At 35.3% G+C, this 23,869-nt stretch overlaps 1 protein-coding gene across 19 annotated transcripts in view; it reads right to left on the reverse strand.

The window, feature by feature from the left end:
• LOC131043555 (protein ENHANCED DISEASE RESISTANCE 2) overlaps positions 1–23,869 on the reverse strand; it is a 138,214-nt gene that overhangs the window by 75,426 nt on the left and 38,919 nt on the right. For 18 of the 19 annotated variants that reach the window (XR_009105547.2, XR_009105552.2, XR_009105544.2 and 15 more), the window contains 9 exons: positions 22,546–22,766; positions 22,382–22,445; positions 22,116–22,279; positions 21,911–22,012; positions 16,796–16,840; positions 16,539–16,679; positions 16,326–16,421; positions 16,094–16,195; positions 1,914–2,027 (listed from right to left, as the gene is read on the reverse strand). Coding sequence is in view for 3 of the 19 variants with exons in the window: in XM_057976773.2 (XP_057832756.2) it covers positions 1,920–2,027; positions 16,094–16,195; positions 16,326–16,421; positions 16,539–16,679; positions 16,796–16,840; positions 21,911–22,012; positions 22,116–22,279; positions 22,382–22,445; positions 22,546–22,766 (1,043 nt within the window). In the remaining 16 variants the exon portion in view is untranslated. The remainder of the gene's footprint in view (positions 1–1,913; positions 2,028–16,093; positions 16,196–16,325; positions 16,422–16,538; positions 16,680–16,795; positions 16,841–21,910; positions 22,013–22,115; positions 22,280–22,381; positions 22,446–22,545; positions 22,767–23,869) is intronic. The other variant, XR_009105553.2, reaches the window with a different exon arrangement.

A 23,869-nucleotide genomic window follows, 5' to 3' on the forward strand; every position in this document is an offset into this window, starting at 1 on the left:
CTATTGTGTATCTTAGCCAATTTTCATAAATTGCAATATCATTAGTTATATTCTTTCTCATACTCACAAATCTTCTCAACAATCTCCTTGTTCTTTCTTTGACATTGATAATAGCAAACTTCATCTTTTTGTATCTTTGACAACTTTTCTTTCTCACTTTTGACATCAATGACAATATTTCCAACATTATGGTATCCCTACACAAAGCATCGAAGCTTGCCCTAGATAAAATGGTGTAGCTATGCTATCAAAGCAAGTGATGTCATGTATTAATTAGCAGAAGCAAGCAAATGACGAAAAAATTGTGGAACAAATCCTCCTTTAGCCCAAAAAAGATCTCGAGGAACAAAGTCCCTTATACCCCTGTCGAATCCTAATGTTGTGGCAAAGAACCACCTATTTTTACCACCCTTTAAGAACAACCCTTACAAATAAGAGACCAAATGGCATTTCAAAACAGGTCTCGAAAGATTGCCAATCAAATAGCAAGATGTACCTATGCAAATAAGTTGGCTTTCAATATTGTTCTCTCACCATATTGGCAAGAAGTGGTGAGAAAAATTAATGAGGCTCCAAAAGGGTACAAGGCCGCGATTATGATAAGGTGTGTGTCACTTTATTGGGAAAGGAGGTCAAGATTGTAGAAGATTCATTGAAGCCCACAAAGGATCCATAGGCCAAGATAGGGGTGTCCACCATTTCCAATAGAGGGAAGAAAGCTAAAAGCTAGTCCTTGATCAATGTGATCACAATGTGGAATTGTAACACGTATTAAAATGTGCAATCTAAAATACATTATGCTTTACAAACAGAGCAATAATATATTAAACATAATGATAAGAGTGAGACTGGATTTTCTTTATAGCATCATTTATACATTTGACAATGGTGGAAATGAAGGCATCCAAGTGGTGCTTCTTAGAAGCTAAGAGCTCATGGTTCATTAAAACAACCTTTGAGGATAGCTTCTTCATCACCTCTCACTCTAGACCATTCATTTACAAAACATTCAAATTCTATATTGAGGACTTCCCAGTGATTAACAACTCTGTACACTCTTGCTCCGATACAGAACCATACTCCTAGGGATAAATATTAATGACAACTAGTGTATCTTTATACACGGGAATATTTTTGAATTTCTGACATCTTACTGAGGTATTTTCTTATACCTCAAGTTTGTTTGGTTGTCCTTTTCTTGATGAACTCCTTTGACATTTTATTCTAGTAGTTATTTTCTTTCTTTGCTGGGGTAAATTTTATAGATCTTTTTTCCTGAAATTTTTTTGTGGTAGCTGTAACATTCAGTCTCATTCACCCACTTTGGTCTGTTGTTGTCATTAATATAGCTTCTTTCTAGCCTCAAGTCCTGCAATGTTTCTAATATTTTTCCTATGATACATAATTAATTGATTATTCAAGTTAACTATGTTAACTCTAACAAGTAGTCTTACCATTCCTATGCATTTTTTAAATATGTGCTAAATTTAAACATCAATTTGTACTCTGCACCTGCAAAGCACGTTTCAAACATACAATGTCTCTAAGAAAGAGAATAGAGTTTAATGACCATCATCATGTGAATTTCAACACTGCATATAAAGTAAATAGAAAGAAAAAAATTCTGATATAAGTGGAAGAAAGAATTTCATGGAAAACATTTTAAGCGTGAAGAAAGTAAAGCCAACTTGAACCTAAAGTAAAGCCAACTTGAACCTAACAGTTTGGTGACCACTGGAGAGAACTTTAAATTTGAGGATATTGGTTTTAGGGAACTTTATGCTCCTTTTCAAATTTGCCATGATGACAAGCAGCAAACAGAGTCCACAAATAAAGACTCTAGACTGACAACTCATTAAATTGTAGTTCTTGAAGCAGTTGAAAAAATCTATACAGGCCCAAGAGTTACTCACTGAAGACTATGATGCACCGGATTCCAACCAGGGTGCCAGTGCACTCGAAAGCTTAAGATGTGATATGCGCACAGCACCAATCAAGCGTTCAGGTAGCTCCTCTGGGTTATTTCCCTGTGTTCAAAAAAATGGTCCCACAATATTGATTATTAATTTACATTAAGGAAATATAAAAGAGGGTTGCAACATGAGCCATTTTACATTATTTCACAAATTAGCTTAATAAAATATTAACATTTAGTACACAATTGAAGAATGCCACATGAAAATGTTTGTTTTTTTTCATAATACTTTCCTCCACAGGCTCAATATTGAAAGAAACTTTATTACCTGGAAGTATTTGGTTGACATTTGTAATAGAATTTTTGGCATAAACATATATGTAATTAGTAATGTATCAAGTCTAACAATCAACGAAGTCCAATAAACTCATACTAAAGGTCGCTGTCATGTTACAACAAACTAGCTGAAAACATAACCAAACAGTCGTGCATTTAAAAGTATGTTTACTAAGCAACCAAAGGCATACACTTTTTAGAGTCATTGAACAGTTATAATCTAAGTGACAGTTTATATGCAATGTAAGCGTTTGTCAAGGAAAAATATTGGAACAATTCATCAACTGACAAATTCGAGGAAATATTAATTATGAAACAACTAATATGGTTTTTTTTTAAAACCTAAAAAATAAATCCACTAAATTCTCAAAATAGTAAATATTATAAAATAAAATAAGAATTAAAATTAGATGTTACAAAAAAATTTTAAACGTAAAACATAAATTTTTAAAAAACTAATAAATCAGAATCTTGAAACTTATGTTTGACAACCTAAAATTAAAAAATTCTCTAAAATAAATCTATATGTCACATCTTTTCTAACAACCTAGCTTCTAGTTGCAGATATTGGCATGGTGTGACGGTTAAGTTCTCGTGTTGTTTTATCCTTGTCGTCAAGGTGCAAACCCCATTGGGATGATATTGTTTTATGTTTCTGTTGGAGATAAGTTCTCCTAATTGTGACCTCACCAGTTTTCATAGCTCCAAGTCAAAAGTGTTTACCCCTTTAAAAATAAAAATAAAAACACTTATCTTCGGCCCTTCACTACAATGCTATAGATGCAACTAGTAAACCACCCAACCAAGCCTCATCTCTTCCATCATACTCAGGTCAACAATATGCCTAGGGTCCACCTCCTCTATTAGTTTAACAATTAGCCTAAGGCAGCAATATAGCAGTACTTGAACTGGCAACCATAGATAAGGAGGCATTCCCCCTTTGTTACCATATCACTTCCTTCCTTGCCCTACTCATAGCAAATCACTTTTCGTAGTCACCTTCATCCTAGAAATAAGACCTCCAAAACCTCATAAACCTTCATTACGATGGTCATTTTCACAATTTTAAAACCTTTTATTGTTTTCAGTTGGAGTTTGTAACTCGAGGGGCATGATAAACTCTTAGGCATCTCCGAGACAGTTGATAGACTCTTGGGAGTCCTCGAGACATCTCGATAGCATCCCAATAGAGGTGGTGAGATGGTGGCTAGAGGTCCCACACCCACCCACCACCCCACGTCTCAAGCATTGAATCCCCAAGATTTCGAGGGCGGGGGTCCCCATGGAACAATGTTATTAGCAATTTTAAATTTTAAAAGTTTCAATTTGAATTTTTCTATTTTGATTTTATTCAATATTCTCTAGGATGTTTGGTTTGCCAATTCAGGCCCCTGGTTCGGGTCCTGGTCCAGTTCACCTTTGGGTTTGGTCAAGGTTCGTACCCAAGCAAGCTGGTTCGTCCAGGGCGAACCTAGACACACATTGTTTTTGCAAAATTTTATAAAATTTATAGCAATCAGTTCAGACAAGCAGGATTTGTGTGATTGTTTTGCAAGTTATCATGCAGGTTTAAGGCTTAAAATTATTAAGAAAAACAATAGACAATTGATAGATTTATTCAAAAAAATTATGTCTGAAGCAAGATAAGACAGAGCAGCAAACAATTGAGTTCTGAACTCTTACTTGTTAACCTTATACAATGTACTAGAGCAATGCTCAATCACAACAGAAAAATACCCATGCATTAGCTCATTCTGATTTACAATCCTTCGCTTGTGAAAAGCAACAAAAATATTCAATTTCCTGAGCTCGCTTTCTTGACTGCTCATTCTTCTTCTTCTTCTTCTTCTTCTTCTTCTTCTTCTTCTTCAATAACTAACCCAAACCCCATTTCGAAATTTTCCCGTAACCGGCGAACTGGTTCTTCGAACCCGAACCTGAACCGGCAACTTAGAATATTCTATTTTAATATTAAGTACTTATATATTTTTATGGTTTATAAGTTTACATATTAAGGTGGTTGTTCCACCAAAACCCTTGACCCCACTTGACTACTAGACCCAAAAAATTAAAAACACTAAACAAATATAAATTTTAAATTCAACAAAATTCAATTTAAATTAAAAAACGTGTGAATATTATCAATTGAAATTAAATTTGTTTATTTTTATAAGTTTTTTTATTATAAGTTTATATCTTAATAGTTTGTTATTTAAATATTTTAAATTTTATTAAATATTCCATTTTATTATTTAATTACTTTATTATTTTATTATTTTTATAGTTTAGAAATTTGTAAGTTTACAAGTTTGAAAATTTTCTAAAATTAACAGTTAAACTTAAAAAGTAAAAAGTAAATAAGACAGGTATTCACAATCTTACCAAACATTTCGAGGGCCAAGGAAACACAGAGAGGAGGAACTAGTTTGTCCATTGCAGTTTCGGGTTTTAGAACGAAACATCTGCCACACTTGGCTCAACCCACTGAAATCTCACGTGAAGACAAATTTGACAAAGATTTGAGGTACAAACACAAAGATTGAGGTTCCTCCTCAAGGATATATTACTGGAGCCAAGGACAATCATAGATTTGTGTGACATATCCAACCAATATTCCCTAATCCCCATGAACTTGTTATATACATCGATGGCCATAGAAGAAACAATGAAAGACAACAACAAAGCAAGAATTGTTTATCTACAAAAACAATGGCAAGCAGCTCCAACCCAACAAAGGAATTCCTACCAATCAAGGACTGCCCCTACAATTGCAAACAAGGAACCACCATGGAACAGCTTAAGGAAGTATTTGTGTTGAAAACTGAGTTGGAGGAAGATATTGGCCACAGGATAATAGGAGAAAACCACCTTGAAGTAGATCATACCCATAACGCAAACATTTTAGTGGGGTTCCTCTACAACATTGTAAGGACAATTGGGACCTTCAAGGGAGGACAAAGAGCAACTGAAAAATGGATTGCAACAACGTACAGCCTGGGGCAACTATGGCCCTCCGCAACTTATCTAAAGTACCCAAAAATGGCTTAGTCAATGATGCAATATGCATCCCTAGTGTGAGGAAAAAAAAGGACATGAAGCAAGCAATAACATTAATGATAGAAGGTTTACCAAGGAACAACATTCAAAACTATGCATACTTTGTAAACTTCAATGAATATTTGTTCACACATGCTCAAATCGAAAGGTTACAAGAGGTCATTGAGGTCATATGCATCATGATCTACTCCCTTCACTGAAAGGGCACCTATGTAATGATTTTTCTGATTTCAAGTTAATATAACAGGAGTTGTCCCTTCTAACAAAGCTTTGCCCAAATAAATTAAATCTTAAAAATAAAACCCTAAAATTAAGTATGACGGAATACTACCAAAAGGAGATATGTGTTGAAGTAACTAAAAAAAGTTAGTGGTTCATTGATTTGTTGTCATTGCATTGAGTGATATATTTGGCAAGTTTTATACTATGAAGGCATGTATTGCAAATGTTGTTCTCAGTGGCTCCTCCTACTAGTGTTCTTCAAGAGAGCTTTGGGGCTGAGGTAAAGGAAAACAAGGGGAGGTGGTTCCAAAACCAAAGAGAGGAAGGTGTCGGCAGAGGAAGCTATGTTGGATTTTATGTACTTCGACAAATTAATTGAAGTTCTTTCTCTAAGAATGTGGGTGGTCAAAATTTGGGAAATGGCCACGAGCTAGATGACTATACTAGCGTATGTATTCGTGAGGCGCTGGGCAAAACTTTTTTGGATCTGAGATACACTCATGGGCACTAGATCACCTTTGATGTTGCACAATTGATGTCCTTTGTGACCATTCTCTCTTCCACAACAAGTTCTTACCTTCTACACGATGATGTGAGTGACATTGTAGAGAAAGGCAAAGTTCATTATAATAATGCCATGGAGCATTCGTGTGCCATAAATAAGCGAAAGATATGTTTATAACATGTTGCTGAGGTGATAGCGAACAAGCTTCAAGTTGTTCTTGAGTAGGTCATTCCTCTAGTCTCTAGTTGTTCCAATTCTAAGGAAGAAGTCAACACAGAGGAAATAAAATCCTTGAACAAAGAACATGTTATGTACAAACTAGAATTGTGAATGTATTAAAGTAGTAGGGAGAGGTCTGTGTAATTTGCCTCAGCCCCTATTTTCTAAGTTGATACTATAAACTTAAATATGTAGACAATATGGGTAGTGTTGGTAGAGCAAGGCATGCTCCAACCTATTTGGGGATGGGGTTGGTGATCTATTTAGTTTCTTCCTCTCCTATATTAAAGTAGTAAGGGAGAGACCTATGTAATATACCTCAACCCCTATTTTCTAGGCCAATACTGTAAACTTAAATATGTAGACAGTATGGGTAGAGTTGGTAGTATATGAGATAGTAGATCCAAAAGGTACAGACTTAGAAGTGGAAACCTATGACAGTGCAGTAGCTGGAACAAGATTTGTTACCTAAGGAATAGACCTTTGAGTATCTTCATGTTGAGGAGCTTTGGGAGTTTCTGGTAATCTTTCCTCATCATATTCCTCTTCTTGTTCCTCATCAAGTAGACCTTCTTCTTCTAATTGTTCTTCATCAATAGGTTTATCTTCAAATTCTCCTTCTTCTGGCTCTTTTTCCTATTGAACAACTTAAGTAGAAGACTCACCTTGATCTTTACCTCTACTCTTTCCCACGATAAATTTGTACTTAGGAGCCTTTTGCAAAGCTACAGGATCTTGCCTATTCTTAGTTCTAAGCTCTGATTTCTTTCCAATAGGTCCAGCAGTATCATCCTCTAACCCAATGTTGAATGGTTTCAATTGGATCCCCTTTGGTGTCAGCCAAACATTGGTGTTTGCAAGGATATTCTGGAATCTGGCTCTTATTGAAGTCACTTCATTCTAAGACCATTGAATGAGTGGAAGTGGTGTGTAAGCAATCTTCTTGCTCAAATATGTTGGATCCAAAACATTTCCATCATCCTTTAGACTTTCAAGAATAACCGCCAAGTTTAGATTTTCAATCTACTCCAAAGTGAGACAACAGTAGTCAAGTCTCCTGATATCTTCTTCAATCCTACAATAAATCCAAATATCCTCTATGCGATGCACATGAGTGTAGCTCTTTTTCAATTTATTCTTCATTCCCCTATAATCAAAATCCTTTATGGCCTTGAAAACCTTCATTTCAACTCTTCTCATTTCTTCATCCATTGCCTTGGTTTTGTAGATGGAAGAAATAGAATACCTTCCAAAGGTCAAAGAGAATTTGAAACTAGCTTTGTGGGAGCTTGATTGTCATTCATGAACCGCACCCACCTGTTGAGCTAACTCCATAAAAACACTTTTATCAAATGGATATCAAGGAAGCATGAAGGGCCGATCATCAAAACATCCTACCCTGAGTTACGTGAAAGTAGAAAATTGCAAGAACATGCACTCATATTGGTTGTCCCACACTCCATCATATACTCTCTTCTTTTGAAGATCTTTGTTGAGAATGCATATGTAATGATAGAAGAAAGCATCATTGACTCTCCTGAAATGATGCAGGCTATTCTTTAGAACTAGCTGGGAGTATTACTCATGAACTGGAACCTGTCTTATATATCCCTCTGTGGACAAACCTAGAAAGTTCCTCATTGATGTTGTAGCATACACTAAGTAAGTCATATAAAACTTCAAAGTGGTTGGTACCTTGATGAGATGATCAAATAATGCATTGCTTATCTATTTGCACCAGTATGTCTTTTCCTTGTTTTGCCTGATGACATGGATGTATTGATACATCCACTCATGATATGTGTCGGAGAGAGGAAGATCTTTTACTCTACTGAGAAGAGTAACTAAATCATTCACCTCCTAAATGAGGTCACTGCGGTGAAAGGTCTTAGGCCATCCAGCAATGGTGGGCCTTGGAGTTTTACACCAATTATCATTCAGATTTCTTCAGCACTTATCCGAGTGTTTCTCATAATAGGATTGGGCCATCTACATGTCAATGTCAGCATACCTGCCTATGCAAGGCCATTTGAAGATAGTCTCCAAGAAGTCTTCATCCAACCTAATGATCTTCTTACCATCTGCATCATTGACACGTATGCTCTTAGGATCAAAAAGGTCGACTACTGCAAGCACAAATTCTGGATTTTGTGCAGACATAGGAAAGGCTAAAACCAAGTGGATATTGTTGTTGATGGTTGACTCCATTTTGTAGTACTGAGGAACTCCTCGAAGTCCACATGACCTATTTCAATGTCTCTGATATTATCTATGTTGGACAACACTAAAGAAGGCGGAAAAATGGGGTGAGGATCTTGCTTCCTGAATTTCATGGTTCTCTTGCTAGGAGACAACTTTGTCATCTATTAGGAAGTTGAAACTACAACAATTGGCGGAACAAGTCTTATAGAGCTAGACGAAAATCACCATCATGCATTTAAAAGAAGCCCATTAAAAAAATTCTTCACTTGGAACAACTCGCTTAGGGAAGATCATTATGACAAAAATTGGGTTCAAAACCCCAAATTTCACTTAGCAAGTAAAATGGTGTAAATCAAGTTTACAACCCCGATTTACACTTACAAATTTGGATTACAAAGTGTAATGGTGTAGTTCAGGGTTATAACCCCGAACTACACTTGGAATTGTGAGTGTAATGCTAGGTGTAGTTAGGGTTTATAGCACCGAACTACACTTAACTCACAAGTGAAAGACCTCGGAAGTGCTTTTGATGTCGTTTGGGGTTATAACCCCAAACTACACTTTTGTTGTGTTGTTTGGGAATTCAATGTAGTTCGAGATTACAACCCCGATCTACACCAATAAAGAACTTGATGCAATATGTTTGGTGTAATTCGGGGTTACAACCCCAAACTACACCACAAGGGAAAGACCCCGGTGTAATTCCAATGTACACCGTATGGTGAACTTAGGCGAAACATGAAGTTCGGTGTAGTTCAGGGTTGTAACCCCAAAAAGTATTAATCAAAAGCAAACATGTAGTTCGGTGTTGTGAGCCCAAACTACATGTTAATCGTGTGTAATTTGGACTCACAACACTGAACTACACTTCATATGGGAAGCGCAAAGAACAGATGTTGTTTGGGCTTGCAAGTCCAAACAACATTGAAACTGCACTATGACATCGACACAAATGATGACCAGAGCTATCAGATTTCCACAATCCATTGAGTTAATGTATACAGTTTCTGGATTTGATTGTGTAAAATTTTTTACACAATCAGCTCTTCATCCTAATGATGGATCATGGAGTGTGATTCAAAACGTTGATGGTTAAAAAATTTTACACAATCAAATCCAGAGACTGTATACATTAATAAATGATGATGTTCGTTTGGACTTACAAGCCTGAACAGCATCATTGATACGAACCATTCAATCAAAAACAAAAGGCAAAAAATAAGGATGCAATTTGACACAAAAACATTACAAGCAGAAGCTAGGGCATGATTTGCATTTCAAAAACCATGAATGAAAAACAAAGCAAGAAAGAAACAACTTACCCTGTAAATAAAGAGCTGAGACAATCAACTTGAAAGAGTGCTCAATCTTTCACCAAATCACAGGAAGCTAGAGCATGTTTCATTGAAAGAGCACGAAGAAGAGGAATGCAAAAATCCGAATGCAAAGAGATAAAATCAAAAGAAAAAGAAACCAATTTTAATACAAACACTTAACATTTAATGCTGTTTGTGCCAACATTAATGTGCATTTCGGAGTTATAAACCAGAAATGCACCAAGATGTGTTCTTCAGGTTTATACATGACAGGTGCAAAATCAGAGTAACTCCGAAAATACACTTGAAAATAAAAACGAACTCTTTTAAAAGAGCATTTTGTCAAACTTGAAAACTTAGACTCAAATCGAGGTGTTTTCACTAGGCAATAAAATGTGGACAAGGGGAACGAAAAATTCACCTCGATTTACATAGAGCACATGGGCCACTAATTTGGAAAAAAATTTGTAGGGGTTATCCCATGTTTGCGCCACAGCTGAAAATGGGGATAACAATACCATAATTAAGGTTTGGTTGAATATTTTTTTAGTCATTTTTAGAACACCACTCACTAGACATGTTAATGTGAACGCTTCTCTCTAGACATGCTAATATGGCAAGTTGTGTGATGAATCACACCTCCAAACCTTATTTGTAGATAGATAAGACGTCATTTCACATTTATTAAAAAAAAAGTCCTACAATATTCCATCTAACCCGACATGCCCACAAAGTAGCCCACACATCAAATGCCCCCTCTCCCTTAGTTAATCGATTTAAAGTGTAGAGTTTTTAAATAACTTTAAAATTAAAATTGAAAATCTGAAAATAAAAAATTAAAACTCATAAATATCAATAAGTTAAAATTATAAAGTTTCACCCAATCAAGGGCAAAACATAGTTAAAAAACAAAAGAATTTTTTTTAAAATGGCCCCTACTTTTGCTCCTACAATCAACCACTTCGACAACTAGCCAATTTCTTTGTTATCGGGGCAGATTTGTTGTAATCTACATGTAACTCCTCTCAATATTTGCCACTCCACAATTATCATGACACTCAAAGTTTGCTACTCCTTTTGCCATTTTACACTCAAAAGACTCCTTTCTCACTCAGATCACAAATTGCAAACAACAACTATTCTGAATAAACCAATAAAACACCCATATAAAAATAGCTAATAGGTTCAACCCCTTGCAATTGCATACTTGAACTAAGAATTGAAATAAAAAGAGAAAAAATAAATAAATAAATAACAGCCTAAAGTCCTAAACAACACAAATAAGACAAAACAAAATAGAAAACAACTCTTGTCATTCTATGCATATATGGTTAATGTTTAATAACTTTTATAGATTTTGAGTTTTATTTGAAAATCAGGTCCTGAAGTCAGCTAGACCCTTGGCGTCATGGTGTTCTAACTCGCTAGAGTGTCAGCAAAAAGCTATGAAGAGGAATTTGTCATCACACCACTGAAAAGGGGTTGCAATGATGGTTGAGGATGATCAGTGATAAAATGGGACATCTCTAGCAAATTTTCAAAGAAAGTTGCAATCACCAAAATGACCCAGAAAACCTAATTTGCTGAATTCGCTGCTTGCAACATGGGACAAACATCCTGTTCATTATGGCAAAAAGATCAGCAACCAATACACACATACTGAAGAAGCCAGGGAACACATCCCTATACAAGCAACAAGCCTGTTCATTGTGGCAAACAGATCAGCAACCAATACATACATACTGATGAAACCAGGGAACACGCCTTGATACAAACAACAAGTTCCATTGGACTGATTGGTCTTCCATCTTTGTCTGCTTGGGAAGTTTTAGAAAGGTCATATTTTTTTTTTCATTTTGAATAAGTGGTTGGTTCTAATGATAATGGTGGTTGTAGTCATAGAGAGAGCATAAATAGAGAAAAAAATCAGTAAAATCACAAAAAATAGCAAATCGATGAAATTCTTGATTTTTTTCCAAAAAACGCGATTATTTTCCTGTAATTTTGATGACTGCCCATTTTGATTGGTTTCCTCTTATATCCATCACTTTTTTTTAGTTTAAACATGATTTATGAGGATTTTCTACCCCAGATAAATTGACTTTTTATGTAGAAAAAAGAAACTAGTCTTTAAATTAATAGTCAACAGCTAGTGGGTAATGGCATGATGTATTTGATGAAAATACAAATGAGATGTAGCACTATTTTTATAAAATTTGTTTTAAGAACTAATCTGAAGAACCTAATCATTTCTAAAATTTATTAAACATGCTCAATTCACCATGACCCATGTCATCCATGCTTAGTGATTTTCCTATTTACCTAAATCAGAGTTTGCTGCATCCAAATATTTTGAAACGCGTTTTTATTTTTTATTTTTTATTTTGAAATCTTATAGCTATAATATAATAAATATATTATATTAATACATTGTTGTATTATAATTACATATATCATAATTATAGTTACATTATTTATTAAGTATTATACATTATATATTATATATTAGTGTATAATAATATAATAATATATTATTATAACTAAGTTACCGGATTCTCCTTGTAGCCCTCGGAATTGGAGCTGGGTGTGATTCTGGGCCTGATACCAGCTAGGTTCGTCCCGAGTGCACCCTGGCCAGCCAGGTTCCCTATGGGTACACCCGTGTCGTACCCCCACACAAAACCCAACCGCCTAGGACGCATCCGAGACGAACCCGGACGTACTTGGAGGAGCCCAAGCCAGTGGGTGCCCAAAAACGAGGGTCACAGGTTAAAAAGAAAAAAAAATCAATTTTAAAAAACATTTTTTACCTTTTTAATATTTCTGCAACCCTAATTTCAACCTAAACATGCCTCTAACTACCCTTTATACTCATTCTTCTTATTCTACTTGCATTTTTTACATTTTTTCTTTCCGAGCAAGTTTTGAAGGTGATTGCATTTTTCTCCAAAGGTGAAGGCTATGGAGGTGTGAGACAGGCATCAACAACATAGGAATTGTTGCAGAAGGAAGACTTAGCCATCAAAGGTGAGTGAATCTTCATTTTTTTTAAGTTTTCAAGAATTATTTCAAGATTTTTCAAGTCTTTTAAAAAAAAAAGATTTTTTAATTTTCTAGGATGTTTTGAATTTTTTTTACAATTTGTATGCATAATAGAGGATTATAATGCCGAATTTTTTTCAATAATGTTGAGTTTTCCATTTTTTTTTTAGATTCATTACTCATACATAATGGCTCAGGCTAGAAGTGCAAGTGCAAGCTCTAGTTCAATTGCCCAAACCCAAAGTCAACAAAACCCTTTTAAAATTGATGTCAATTCACCACTTTAGCATTATACAACAATGATCAAGCAAATGTCTGGTGGTGGGAGTTTTCTTTGGCAATGCAACCATTGTGGCATAGAGCATACCAGCTCATACTATAGAGTAAAAGGCCCCACCTTTGCTTCATCTATGGACGTGTAATAAAATTTTATAAGGGATCAAATAGCAAAGGGCTGCGAAAAGCTCTTGTTATGGAATATATTAGAAAACAAGAGGAAGCCGACAAGAGAAGAACCAAATCAAAGACTAATCATCCTCTTACCAAGGCAAGCTTGAAGAGGCCTTCTAGTAGTAGTGGCTCCATCACACTAGCTAGCCCACATCCTTTCATGCCAATGCCACCACCTTTTGAACTAGAGAATGTTGTGGTTACATGAAAAAGAGGCCGATTCGATACCGCCTTCAAAAATGAAATCAGGGAGGTTGCAAATCATGGCGTTGCTCATTGCATTTATGGCAATAGGCCTCCTTTCAACATTGTTGGATCACCTTATTTTTGGGATATGGTGCATACCCATTGCAATACACCTTTTGATTATGTTTGTCTCGAGTATGAAAGGGTGTGAACCACCTTATTGGTAAAGGAGAAAGCTTTCGTAGAGACACAATTGAAACTCACCAAAGATACTTGGACGGAAACAGGTGTGTCCATCATTTCTAATGGATGGAAAGATTGTAAAAATAGGCCATTGATAAATGTTATAGCAGTTTGCCCTAAAGGGACAAACTTTTTGAAAGTGGTGGATTGTGAGGGGCAAGTGAAAGATGCAAGTTTCATTGTCAATATCCTCATAGCATCCACCAACAAGGTGGGGCCTCAAAATGTTGTCTAAGTCATAACAGACAATGCTAAGAATTGAAGGGCAGTTGAGTCTATGGAGGCTACAAATGGTTACATTTTTTAGACACCATGTGCAGTCCACTCGCTCAACTTAATCATGCAAAAGATTGGCACACAAATTGATTGGGTGAAACAAGTTTACATAGAGGGCGAGGAGATTCAAATGTTTGCAACTAATCATCACATGTCACAAGCCATATTCAAGACCACTTCCAAGTTGGAGTTGTTGAAGGTGATTTAGATTTTATTTTTAGTTTTTTAGTTTTTATTTTTTATAGTTGATATATGAGGTGTATTTTTTTATGCCATGTTAGGTTGTTGAAATATGATTTGCATCGCACACGCTCATCTTAAGAGGACTTGTGAAGATGCGTGAGGCCTTGAGTGCTATGATCATCAACACCTTGCGAAGTGTATGAACGCAATCAAACACAAAAAGGGCCCAAAAAGTAAGAGCATTGATCCTTGGTGATGAATGGTGGGATCGTGTGGAATATGTTTTGAGTTTCACTGAGCCCATCATGAGCACGATTAGATATGCTGATACCGATCGCCCATGTTTGGGTGAAATTTATGATGGCATGCATGGATTGCATGGTGGAGAAAATAAGGGCAATAATAGAGAAAAAGGAAAACAACCCAACAGAGACATTTTTCAAAGTTGTGAAACAAATTGTTGTTGACCGTTGGAACAAGATGACCACTCCCTTACATCTCTTAGCATTTGCTTTGATGCCAAAGTTTTATAGCACATACATGCTTGAATTGCCAAGCGATACGAATCGGGTATGGATTCATGGGTATGATAAAAAAAAAATTCCTGATTTTTTCCCGTTTAAATCCTCCCATAACTTATACATTTGACTTGCCAAATTTTCCCCCAAACAAGTTTTGCTGCTATGGTTGTAATCCATCTTTAATTGTTGCAAATATGTTGTAGCATATCAGATCACATTGAGGGTGTTCATGTCTAACAATGGTTCCAAGATTCTAGCGTGCGCTTGTTGGTGCCATGTTAGCACTATAATCATTTGGAAACAACCTTTTCATTGTGGAACAGAGGGTGTTTACTCTCTAGAGCTGGAGTTGTTCACCCTATTTTGGGTTTTGTCCAAGGCAGATTGTATGCAATTAGTTTGTGTATTTTCATTGTAAATTCTGCATATGTGCATGTGAAGATCTATGTATGTCCTTGATTTGCACATGTAATTGTGTGTGTGACATCCATGTATGAATTGTTGATAGTTCACTTAAGGAGTTTTCGGAGTTCTTTGTATAAAGCATTTGTTTGATAATATCAAAGAGAGGCCTAACTCTCTATTTTGGATCAAAGGGTATCAAAGCATGTTGGCATAATTGATATAGCCAGAACACCAATTGTGGAAGAAAATTTTGATTGGCTCAAAAGCATGTTGCCTTCCTTGATAGCAACAGGGATCTTCTAAATTGGAAATATTCTCCAAAGTCAAGGCCAAGATTTACATCCAACCATATGATGGAGAAACTAGTGCTGAAGAATTGGACTGACAAGTGTCCCAAAATGGATGTGTATTTCTATCTACATCAGGTTTCTCCACCACAAATCCACCAATAACATAATGTAGCCGCTAATGCTTTACAGTATACTGTACGACAACTCTCTGAAACTTGCACCTATTATCAGAGCATCCTCCTCAAAAGTAGCACTCAAATTTTGTTCATTACTTTATTCTGATCAAGAATTTTTCCTGTGTGTAATGCTTTGCAATAGCAAAATTCATTTGATATAACAATCAAAGTTAATGAGCACAATAGATCAAGATTGTTCCAAGTTCATCATATTTTATTCTACTTAAATGACCTCCTCAGGATTTCCAATTTCCCCTAGTCATACTCCACCCCATTCAAGGGTGTTTAAAAACTTCTTTACCACTACAACAATTAACCCAAGCCTATAAAAGTAAACTCAAATATTTGAAAACGTACTTGTATTAGATTGTTTTCAAACATATTTACTTATGTTTCCCGTGTATGAATTAAAGATAGTGGCATGCAGATCTAGGCAGTTAGATTTGATGAAAAACGCTTCATAACACATCAACTAAACTTAAATAATAAAAGAAGCCATAGTTAAAACAGTTCAACTTAACAACCTTTGTAAACTATAAATATATATACCTGAACAAGGAAAGCCATGTCAACCACCAATGTTGTCACAACACCCAATACTATACCCAACACTCCATTGGCAACAGTTGACGAACCTATGTCAACATCTACCTGTGTTTGTAGTTATTTAAATCAGATAGTAATGCATGCATTAAGAATAAACTGCATTACTTTAAAACTGGAAAATATGAAGAATAGCAAAAGAAAAAGGAAGAAACCAAAATGGAAAAGAATTTCACACCTCCAGGTACTTCAGTCCACGGTAATAATTACAATCAACTGCCTTACCCAAAATACAAGGGGTACTTCCCACACTCTGTCTAACAATCCAAGAACCCTACATGCAACATATTAACTTATAAGACACTTAAAATAAAACTTCAACCTAAAAAAGGTCAATGTTTCATGCTTAAATAAAGCCTAGCATGTTGCCATCTCATGGGGCCAAAAAGACCTTTGGAACAGAGGGAATAAGTTTCAGCCTGCTATTCCGAAATTCATCATCACCATCTACAAAACGCTGCAATAGTGATCCCTGCACAAGCTCTTTAATTACAAAATAAAAGACCATGCTATAGTGTGTTGATCCTGGCACCTGTAACAACCACCACATGTATTAATATTTCTAATACAAGGTACAGAAGACCTAGCACAAGCATTTCCCTTCAAAGCAGAGTACAGACTAATAAAATAAGACAACTAAAAACATACTTGAAGGTTGATAACAAGAGTAAACAATCCCTTTTCTGCCGCAACCTGAAACAGAAAGATCATCAGTGGTAAGTGATAAGCACAAAAATCACCATTCTAGAAAAGTTCTTTTGAAAGTGCATCATTATGCATATTTCCTACCATAGCATATACAAGACCAGTGACTTTCTTTCAAAAGCAAAATATATAATATATCTGGATTTTTATCAAGGAATCTCTACCTATTATCGTATCTTACCAAAACTCAACAATTAACTAAGTCCATTAGTAAGGTTGGATTAGGGTTAAGGCTAAAAAGCAAAGATAGTTGACACCCCTTCAAGCAACAGAGTTTGGGCTTCATCAGAAGCTGCAATCTAAGTGGCGGATGCTGTTACATCTTGAAAGAAAAAGATTACTTGGAGGAGAATAACTTGGAACATATTGCAGAGCCAATCAAAATTAGTTACAAATAATACCAAAGCATTTTCTTTAATAGCTATCATTCACTTCTTTCAGAAGTATGCATAATTTTGTCTCCAGAATCCAACTACCATCCTACATGGAAATGGCTTGGTCAAGTCATCAAACAAAAAGGTACCTGTACCACAAAAAGATGAACCTGACCTTCTGGGCAGATAGAATTACTTTCAGGAAGTCTACTAGCATTACCATGTAAACTTTAGCATATGTAAAGGAGGCAATATTGGCAATAAATTTAGATTTGCCTTCCTTGTGGCTGATAGCCAGAGCATAAGGATTGGAACCAGAAGATTCTTTTCAGAGAAGAAATCAAATGGTTGAACAAGAAGAGAAAAGTGATTAAGTTCATGAAGCCTTTTCAGCAATCAGGAAAGAGTTATGAAGTTATTTTTTTCAAAGTTTCTCAAACCTTTTCAGACATCAGGAAAGAATTATGAAGTTCTACTTTCAAAGTTTCTGGAATCTTTTCAGCCATCAGGAAAGGCATAGTTCTTTCAAAGTTTCTCAGGATCAACTGGATGTGTAGTTTTCTTTCTATAAATATTGAACAATGATGCTCACAGGAGAAAAGATAAATAAAAACAAAAGGTCCTCACTAAACATGCTATGAATCAACAATACATGGAGTCTTGTCAAATTTTGAAATGAGTTTAGGTTACATGAAAGAAATTATTTCATAGTGTGCATATTATTTGAAACTTCAAGTGGCATAGTCATGTAAGCATGCAGTTACGTATAGAGGGATGCCATTTCGAATCAGGGTAGAGTAAATGAATACAGATAAGGTATAAAATATGTAAATATAATCACTGATAGATTTGGTTATGGTACTGGCAGCAGAGCCCTCAATCCATTAAGTATAATTTTATAATAACTCAGCAAAGTAACATTTCTCTAAAGCTCTCTTAAGTCCTAGAATATAGAGGGTTGGAGTTTGTATTGTTAAATTGTCAGATAAGTCTGTGCCTATATACTAAATTGAACTATGTCAAAAGGCTCACCAAATTAATCCATGAAGTTTGAAATTCAGCAAATTTATAGAAAACCCAAAAAAAATCATTTCAGTTCCCCCTAAAATTCGTACAGAAAAAGAGCATAGGTTTTTTCTAATTATCTACTATGTTTTTAATGTGTTTTCAATTAGCTTTTTTTGAGAAAAAACATATGGTGAGCTGCATTGCAGACTTCACTACCTGTGCTATGAATCTGGCTGTTCAGGCCGTGAGAATGTTTATTCTTTTAGCCGCCATGGCCATGATGAAGAGGTCTAGCATCAAAATGCAAACGGAGAATGACAAATCAAGACTTAAGGTCCTGAGGAACAGGACATTTTAGCACTTCAACAAGAAGGAAATACTGAATGACCTGTAGTTGGGCCTAAATCCCACTTCAACCAATTCAATTGATGTGAAATACAATCAGCAGTCCATGGGTAGGTTCCCTACTGCAGATGCGATGGCAGTTGTTGAGTGTTGTTGCAGAGTGCAAACTATCGGCAACTGCTTTGTCCTACCATTGATGCAAGCCAATTGAAGTCTACTAGTTGCAAGAGATACAACGTGTGGATTTGTTATCTTGCAAGGATATCAAAGGAAGATGATGGGAGCCACAAAAACAAGGGTACTTATGTTCTTATATGGAAATTAATATTTCCCATCCTGTACAAGTGATGTCGGTTGATCTCGAGTTGAGATATGTAAAAGATGTAGACCAAGATTTCTATACATTATATTCCATTCATCTTCGGTTTGGTTATTTCTGTTTATTTTTGTTTTCAGTTTTGTTTCTTGTTTCTAAATACAGCATATTAATAATGTATCGACATTGTTCTAATTTTTAGTATAAATTATAATTTAATATTTTCAAATATTTTATTTAGATTATTAACAATTAATATATTCAATGTGTTAAATTGAACATATTTAGTATTTACAATATTTAGGTTTATTGGATTATTAATTATTAATATATTAAATATGATAATTTGGTATTTACTATATTTAAGTCAAAAAATTAAACTTATTTATATAATGATATTTTTTATTTTTTATTAATTAAATTTTCATCAAAAAAAAAAAATTGCAAATTTTATTTTGCCAAATTTAATCTGAATATTATCTCAGTCAAACACAAACAGGACCCTTGTGTCGTCAAAATCTACAAAAAAACACAAAGTTTAGGATTAAAAAAAATTGAAGTCCATTTATTCAGCACTTCACGACTTTCGATGTTAAAAACAAAAAGTGTATAAGATAGGAATTCCAAATCAACTTTTTTAAGAGGGGTGGTGGGTGAGCAGGGGATGCCCCTGGAACATCTTTCCAAAGTTGGGGGGTGTTTTCCAAGACGCCCATTTTCTGTGGGAACCCTGCAGGGATAACCTGCCATCCCTGACATCATGTGGACATCAAAATGTCCCCTCTGTCTGTCAAACTCAGGTCCTTTAAAAAAAAACATGCTTAAACTAAGAAAAATTTAAAATAGAAAATCTAACACTTTATGGGGGCACACAAAGGTCCCCAACATAGAGAAGTTATTTCACTCCCTAAAACTCTAGCCAACATTCACTTTTCTCTAGTCATCATTTGTCATTGAGCAGGACAGAACAAACCAGATAAAGATGTAAAAAGGTCTAACACACACACTACAATTGTTTAATGACTGAATTTTGTTAATGTGCATCATTTATTGTTTATACGTGGATATGTTGACTGTCATTTTGTGGACAATATTGTGAATAACTCCTGTTTCATTTGTTATTCTCATTTCCTGCTGTATCTGAGAAATTTCCAGGACAACAAATGGGAAATCACACCACCAAACAAGAAGGCAAATCAAAGCACTTCGAAAGACAGAGGCATCTTGTGCTTCAAATACCAAACATATATCTTCAAAGGAAACATATGATGGTCCCTTATTCTGCAGAACCCATAAGCAGGGATTTCGCAAACAAGACACCATCAAACCCATAAATTCCACCGAGCAAATTGTGTAATCCTGTAATCCCAACAGCATCAACATTTAATTTTTTTGTAGAGAGGAGCATTGTGTGCCCCAAAATTCCCAGCACATTTAGTTTTCCAGTGAACTAGATTTTAACAATGTGCTTGGTCCATTAGTTGGTTTAGATTAAGATTAAGGTATTCAAATTATGGTCATGCCAAGACATGATCACACTAGATATGATGTTGCTTGCATCATCTGTAATGTGGGGAAACCTCGCAATTAGTATAAAAAGGCCTAATGCACTCTTCTGGATACAAAATTGAGATGTAATTTTATTTTGCTATCAAATCTTCTACTTTGGAGAGTCCTCTCTCATCTTGGAAACTCCCTCTCTTATCTCTAGTTGCAGCTACAACCTAAGTCACAGAATATGGTGATTTTCATCGATGAGGTTCGAATTTAATCAAATTTCAAACTTTTGTGAAAAAATCGTTCAAATTCAACCATAAAAAAATTCTGCTAAAAAGTGGGCAGACGGCCTCTGTAAACACACAATTCACTCCCGTGGCTGCCATAGTCGCCGTCCCTGCTGCCTGCTGGAGTCACCGTTGCTGCCGTTGCCATCACTGCCGCCTGCCGTAGTCGCAGTCACTGCCATTGCAATCGCTCCCGTGTTTAGTTAGGCTCCCAAGCCCTCAAATTTTATTAGTTATTTTGACATCGCTCTCGTGTTGTAAACAATATCGAGCAATAGTAATGTATTCGATGTTGTGAATTTTATTAGTTATTAGTTAATTACAAGCAATAGTAATTAGGTATTCGATATTGTCTGATGTAGTTTTATTTTTTTATTGTAATAAATTAGTAATTAGGTAAAAGGTATATTGAATGCATCAAAAAATATACAGTAATAAGTTATTATGTATATTTTTTAATGCATTCGATATACATTATTAGTTATATTTTTTAATGAATTAGTTATATTAGTTACATTAGTTATAATTTATTAGAAGTATTACATATATTTAAAAATAAACAAATTATATAAGGCGAATTTAATCTGATTTTTATTTTTTTTATTTTTTCCCTTGTCGAATTTCATCCAAATTTCATGACTGTCGAATTCGAATTCGAATTTGAACGCTGTGACTTAGGCTACAACCATGAGTTTTTGAATAGCCTGTGTTTTTCAAAAGAAAAACTCGGGTTTGACACTGCACAGCCCCAGCAATGGGCAGCAATTAAACATGCTTAATCAAATTTTATTCTTGTGTTTTGTTCATAATTTCATGTGACCAATGTTAATATTAATTAAATTTCAGCTTTTTAGAATGTTTAATTATGTTTTAACAATTTAATTTTAGCTAGTAAATATATCCTTCTGCTGTCCCCAAAATCCGGAAAAATTTGTCATCCCAGAGATACCCACCACCAGAATCTCAGAGAATCGTAGAATTATACTCAACATCCAGCTCCACAAAGCCTCTTGAACATTAGAATATTCCTACAGCAGTTATTTCTATTTCATAAGGCAGTGCCTTTCCATTGAACAAACAGAAAACTCCTATAAACAAAAGACATGATTGAGAACACAACTCCAGATTTGATTGCATTATGTTGTGTAAATTGAAAAATTCACAATGATACTAAAATTTCTTCCCTTTTTAAGTATCATGGAAAGGATATAAAACATAAAATATCAGTTACCTGCACTACACCACCCTTTCGTCTAGAAACATGGTCTATCCGTTTCACATCCTTAAACCAGTCAACTGCAACAAGTTGCATTAAATATTGTCCTGCAGGGACCTAGTTGAAAAGGTTCGTGATGTTTCACATTTTAGGAAGCCAAAGACAGTATACAACAAACATAATTATTACTATATAGAAATCAAAAGATAAATAATTCAACCTTAGATTTGTTGAAGGAGAAATTCTTGCTTCGAACTCGAAAATTGTTTGCCTCTGGAATAGCCCAGCAGTCACGACCTGCATCTCTATCATCTCGCCGCAATGTACCATGGAAACATGATAAATCAAGAGCATCAGTTGTTTCTTCCTGCACAGTTCTGGTTACTGCAAACAATAAACAATGAATTAGCATAATATCATTTGCAAAATATTCAAGCCACAAAAACTTTGTGATAGATTACCACAATATTAACAAAATATACGTGCCTTCACTCAAACTTAATTCTACACCTGTGCTTTTGCTTTCCTTTTGAAGTTTTCTCGAATCCATCTGTCATATTATCAGAATATTCCAGAGTGAAAATTCATGTCTAATAGGAAACAATGCATATATGTGACACATAAATTTACTAAAACAAAATGATCGGTACCTCTTGATCGGGCAATTGGAAATCTTCATCTTCATCAGAATCTTCCTCTGGAATATCACACTCTACAGGCATTGAATCCAAAGGTGAGCTTGATTGAACGAATCCTTGTTGTCGTTTCCTTCCCTTCTTCGATGATTCCAATTCTGAGCGCATGTTTGTCATCACTTGGATATGTGGCATTGCAAGACTATTATCTCGTTGAGAAAACCATTCGCGCAAGCCTGTTCTTCACATGAAGTTTTAAACAATAGACTTAATAGATTATATAAAAGAGAATGCTTTGTATTTGTTAAAAAGACCTGGAACCATGTAAAAGCAATCACAAAATGTTCATCTTATACAAATGCAGAAACTTTCCTGCAATAAACTGTCAAATATAGCACACATTCTTTTGAGTACACAAATAGGATCAACGAATCCTAAATTAGAGTAAGCATTAATAAGGGACTCTAAAACCAAATAGAGGATACACAAAACAATGAGAAAAAATACTCATTCTGAAAAATATATAAACAGATTGTTGGTGTAAATAATTATTCATCATGGATATTATTACACCTTACTTAAGTTTACTTAAGTACATGCATTTCATAGTAGTCTGGGTATGAGACACTTGGGTGTTTGTGCCACATTGGGATAGTGTGTATAGGAGAATTTCCACCTTTTATGGTGTTGATCTTATCTTCTTGTTACATTCCACCTCATGTGGAATATTTTATTGTTTCTCCTACCTACCCACACCTATTTCCTACCTACCCTTGTTTCTTATTGAGCCACATGTCATGTTTGTGTGCTCACATATCCCTAGCCTTGCCTATATAAGAAAGGTCATCTACATTGTTTGTACGGACAATCATTGAACATCTTGTAATGATCCAGTTGATCATGTTTTGCATCTTGATAGAATATAGTTTATTCCTATCATCTATTTTGCCTCTCTTATTTGTGCTTTCTATTGCCTCTAGATCTTGGCAAAATCTCACACAGATCAATGTAGAAAAAAGGGTGGCAAAATGTACTCACAGATTAGTCACAAAACATCAGACAGTCTACTTTTGTTAAAATTGAGCAGGAGAGACCAAACTGGTAAAAAACAGTCAAGCAAAATGGGTTGACCTCCTTGGATAGTGCGCGCTATAGCATCCAACACTCTTACTGTGTTTGGATTATACACTTTTAATTTGCAAGTCATGGTTATGACAGCAGAATGGAATTGGTGGGCCAAGGCCAAGACAAAGCAGGGGAGCAGGGTGAAGGATAGAGTGAAGAGTGATGTTTTTTGGAGTGATGCAAAATATATAGTCTCCATCATTGCTCTAGTTGT

Source organism: Cryptomeria japonica, chromosome 2 (assembly GCF_030272615.1).
Source record: "Cryptomeria japonica chromosome 2, Sugi_1.0, whole genome shotgun sequence".
Lineage (NCBI taxonomy): Eukaryota > Viridiplantae > Streptophyta > Pinopsida > Cupressales > Cupressaceae > Cryptomeria > Cryptomeria japonica.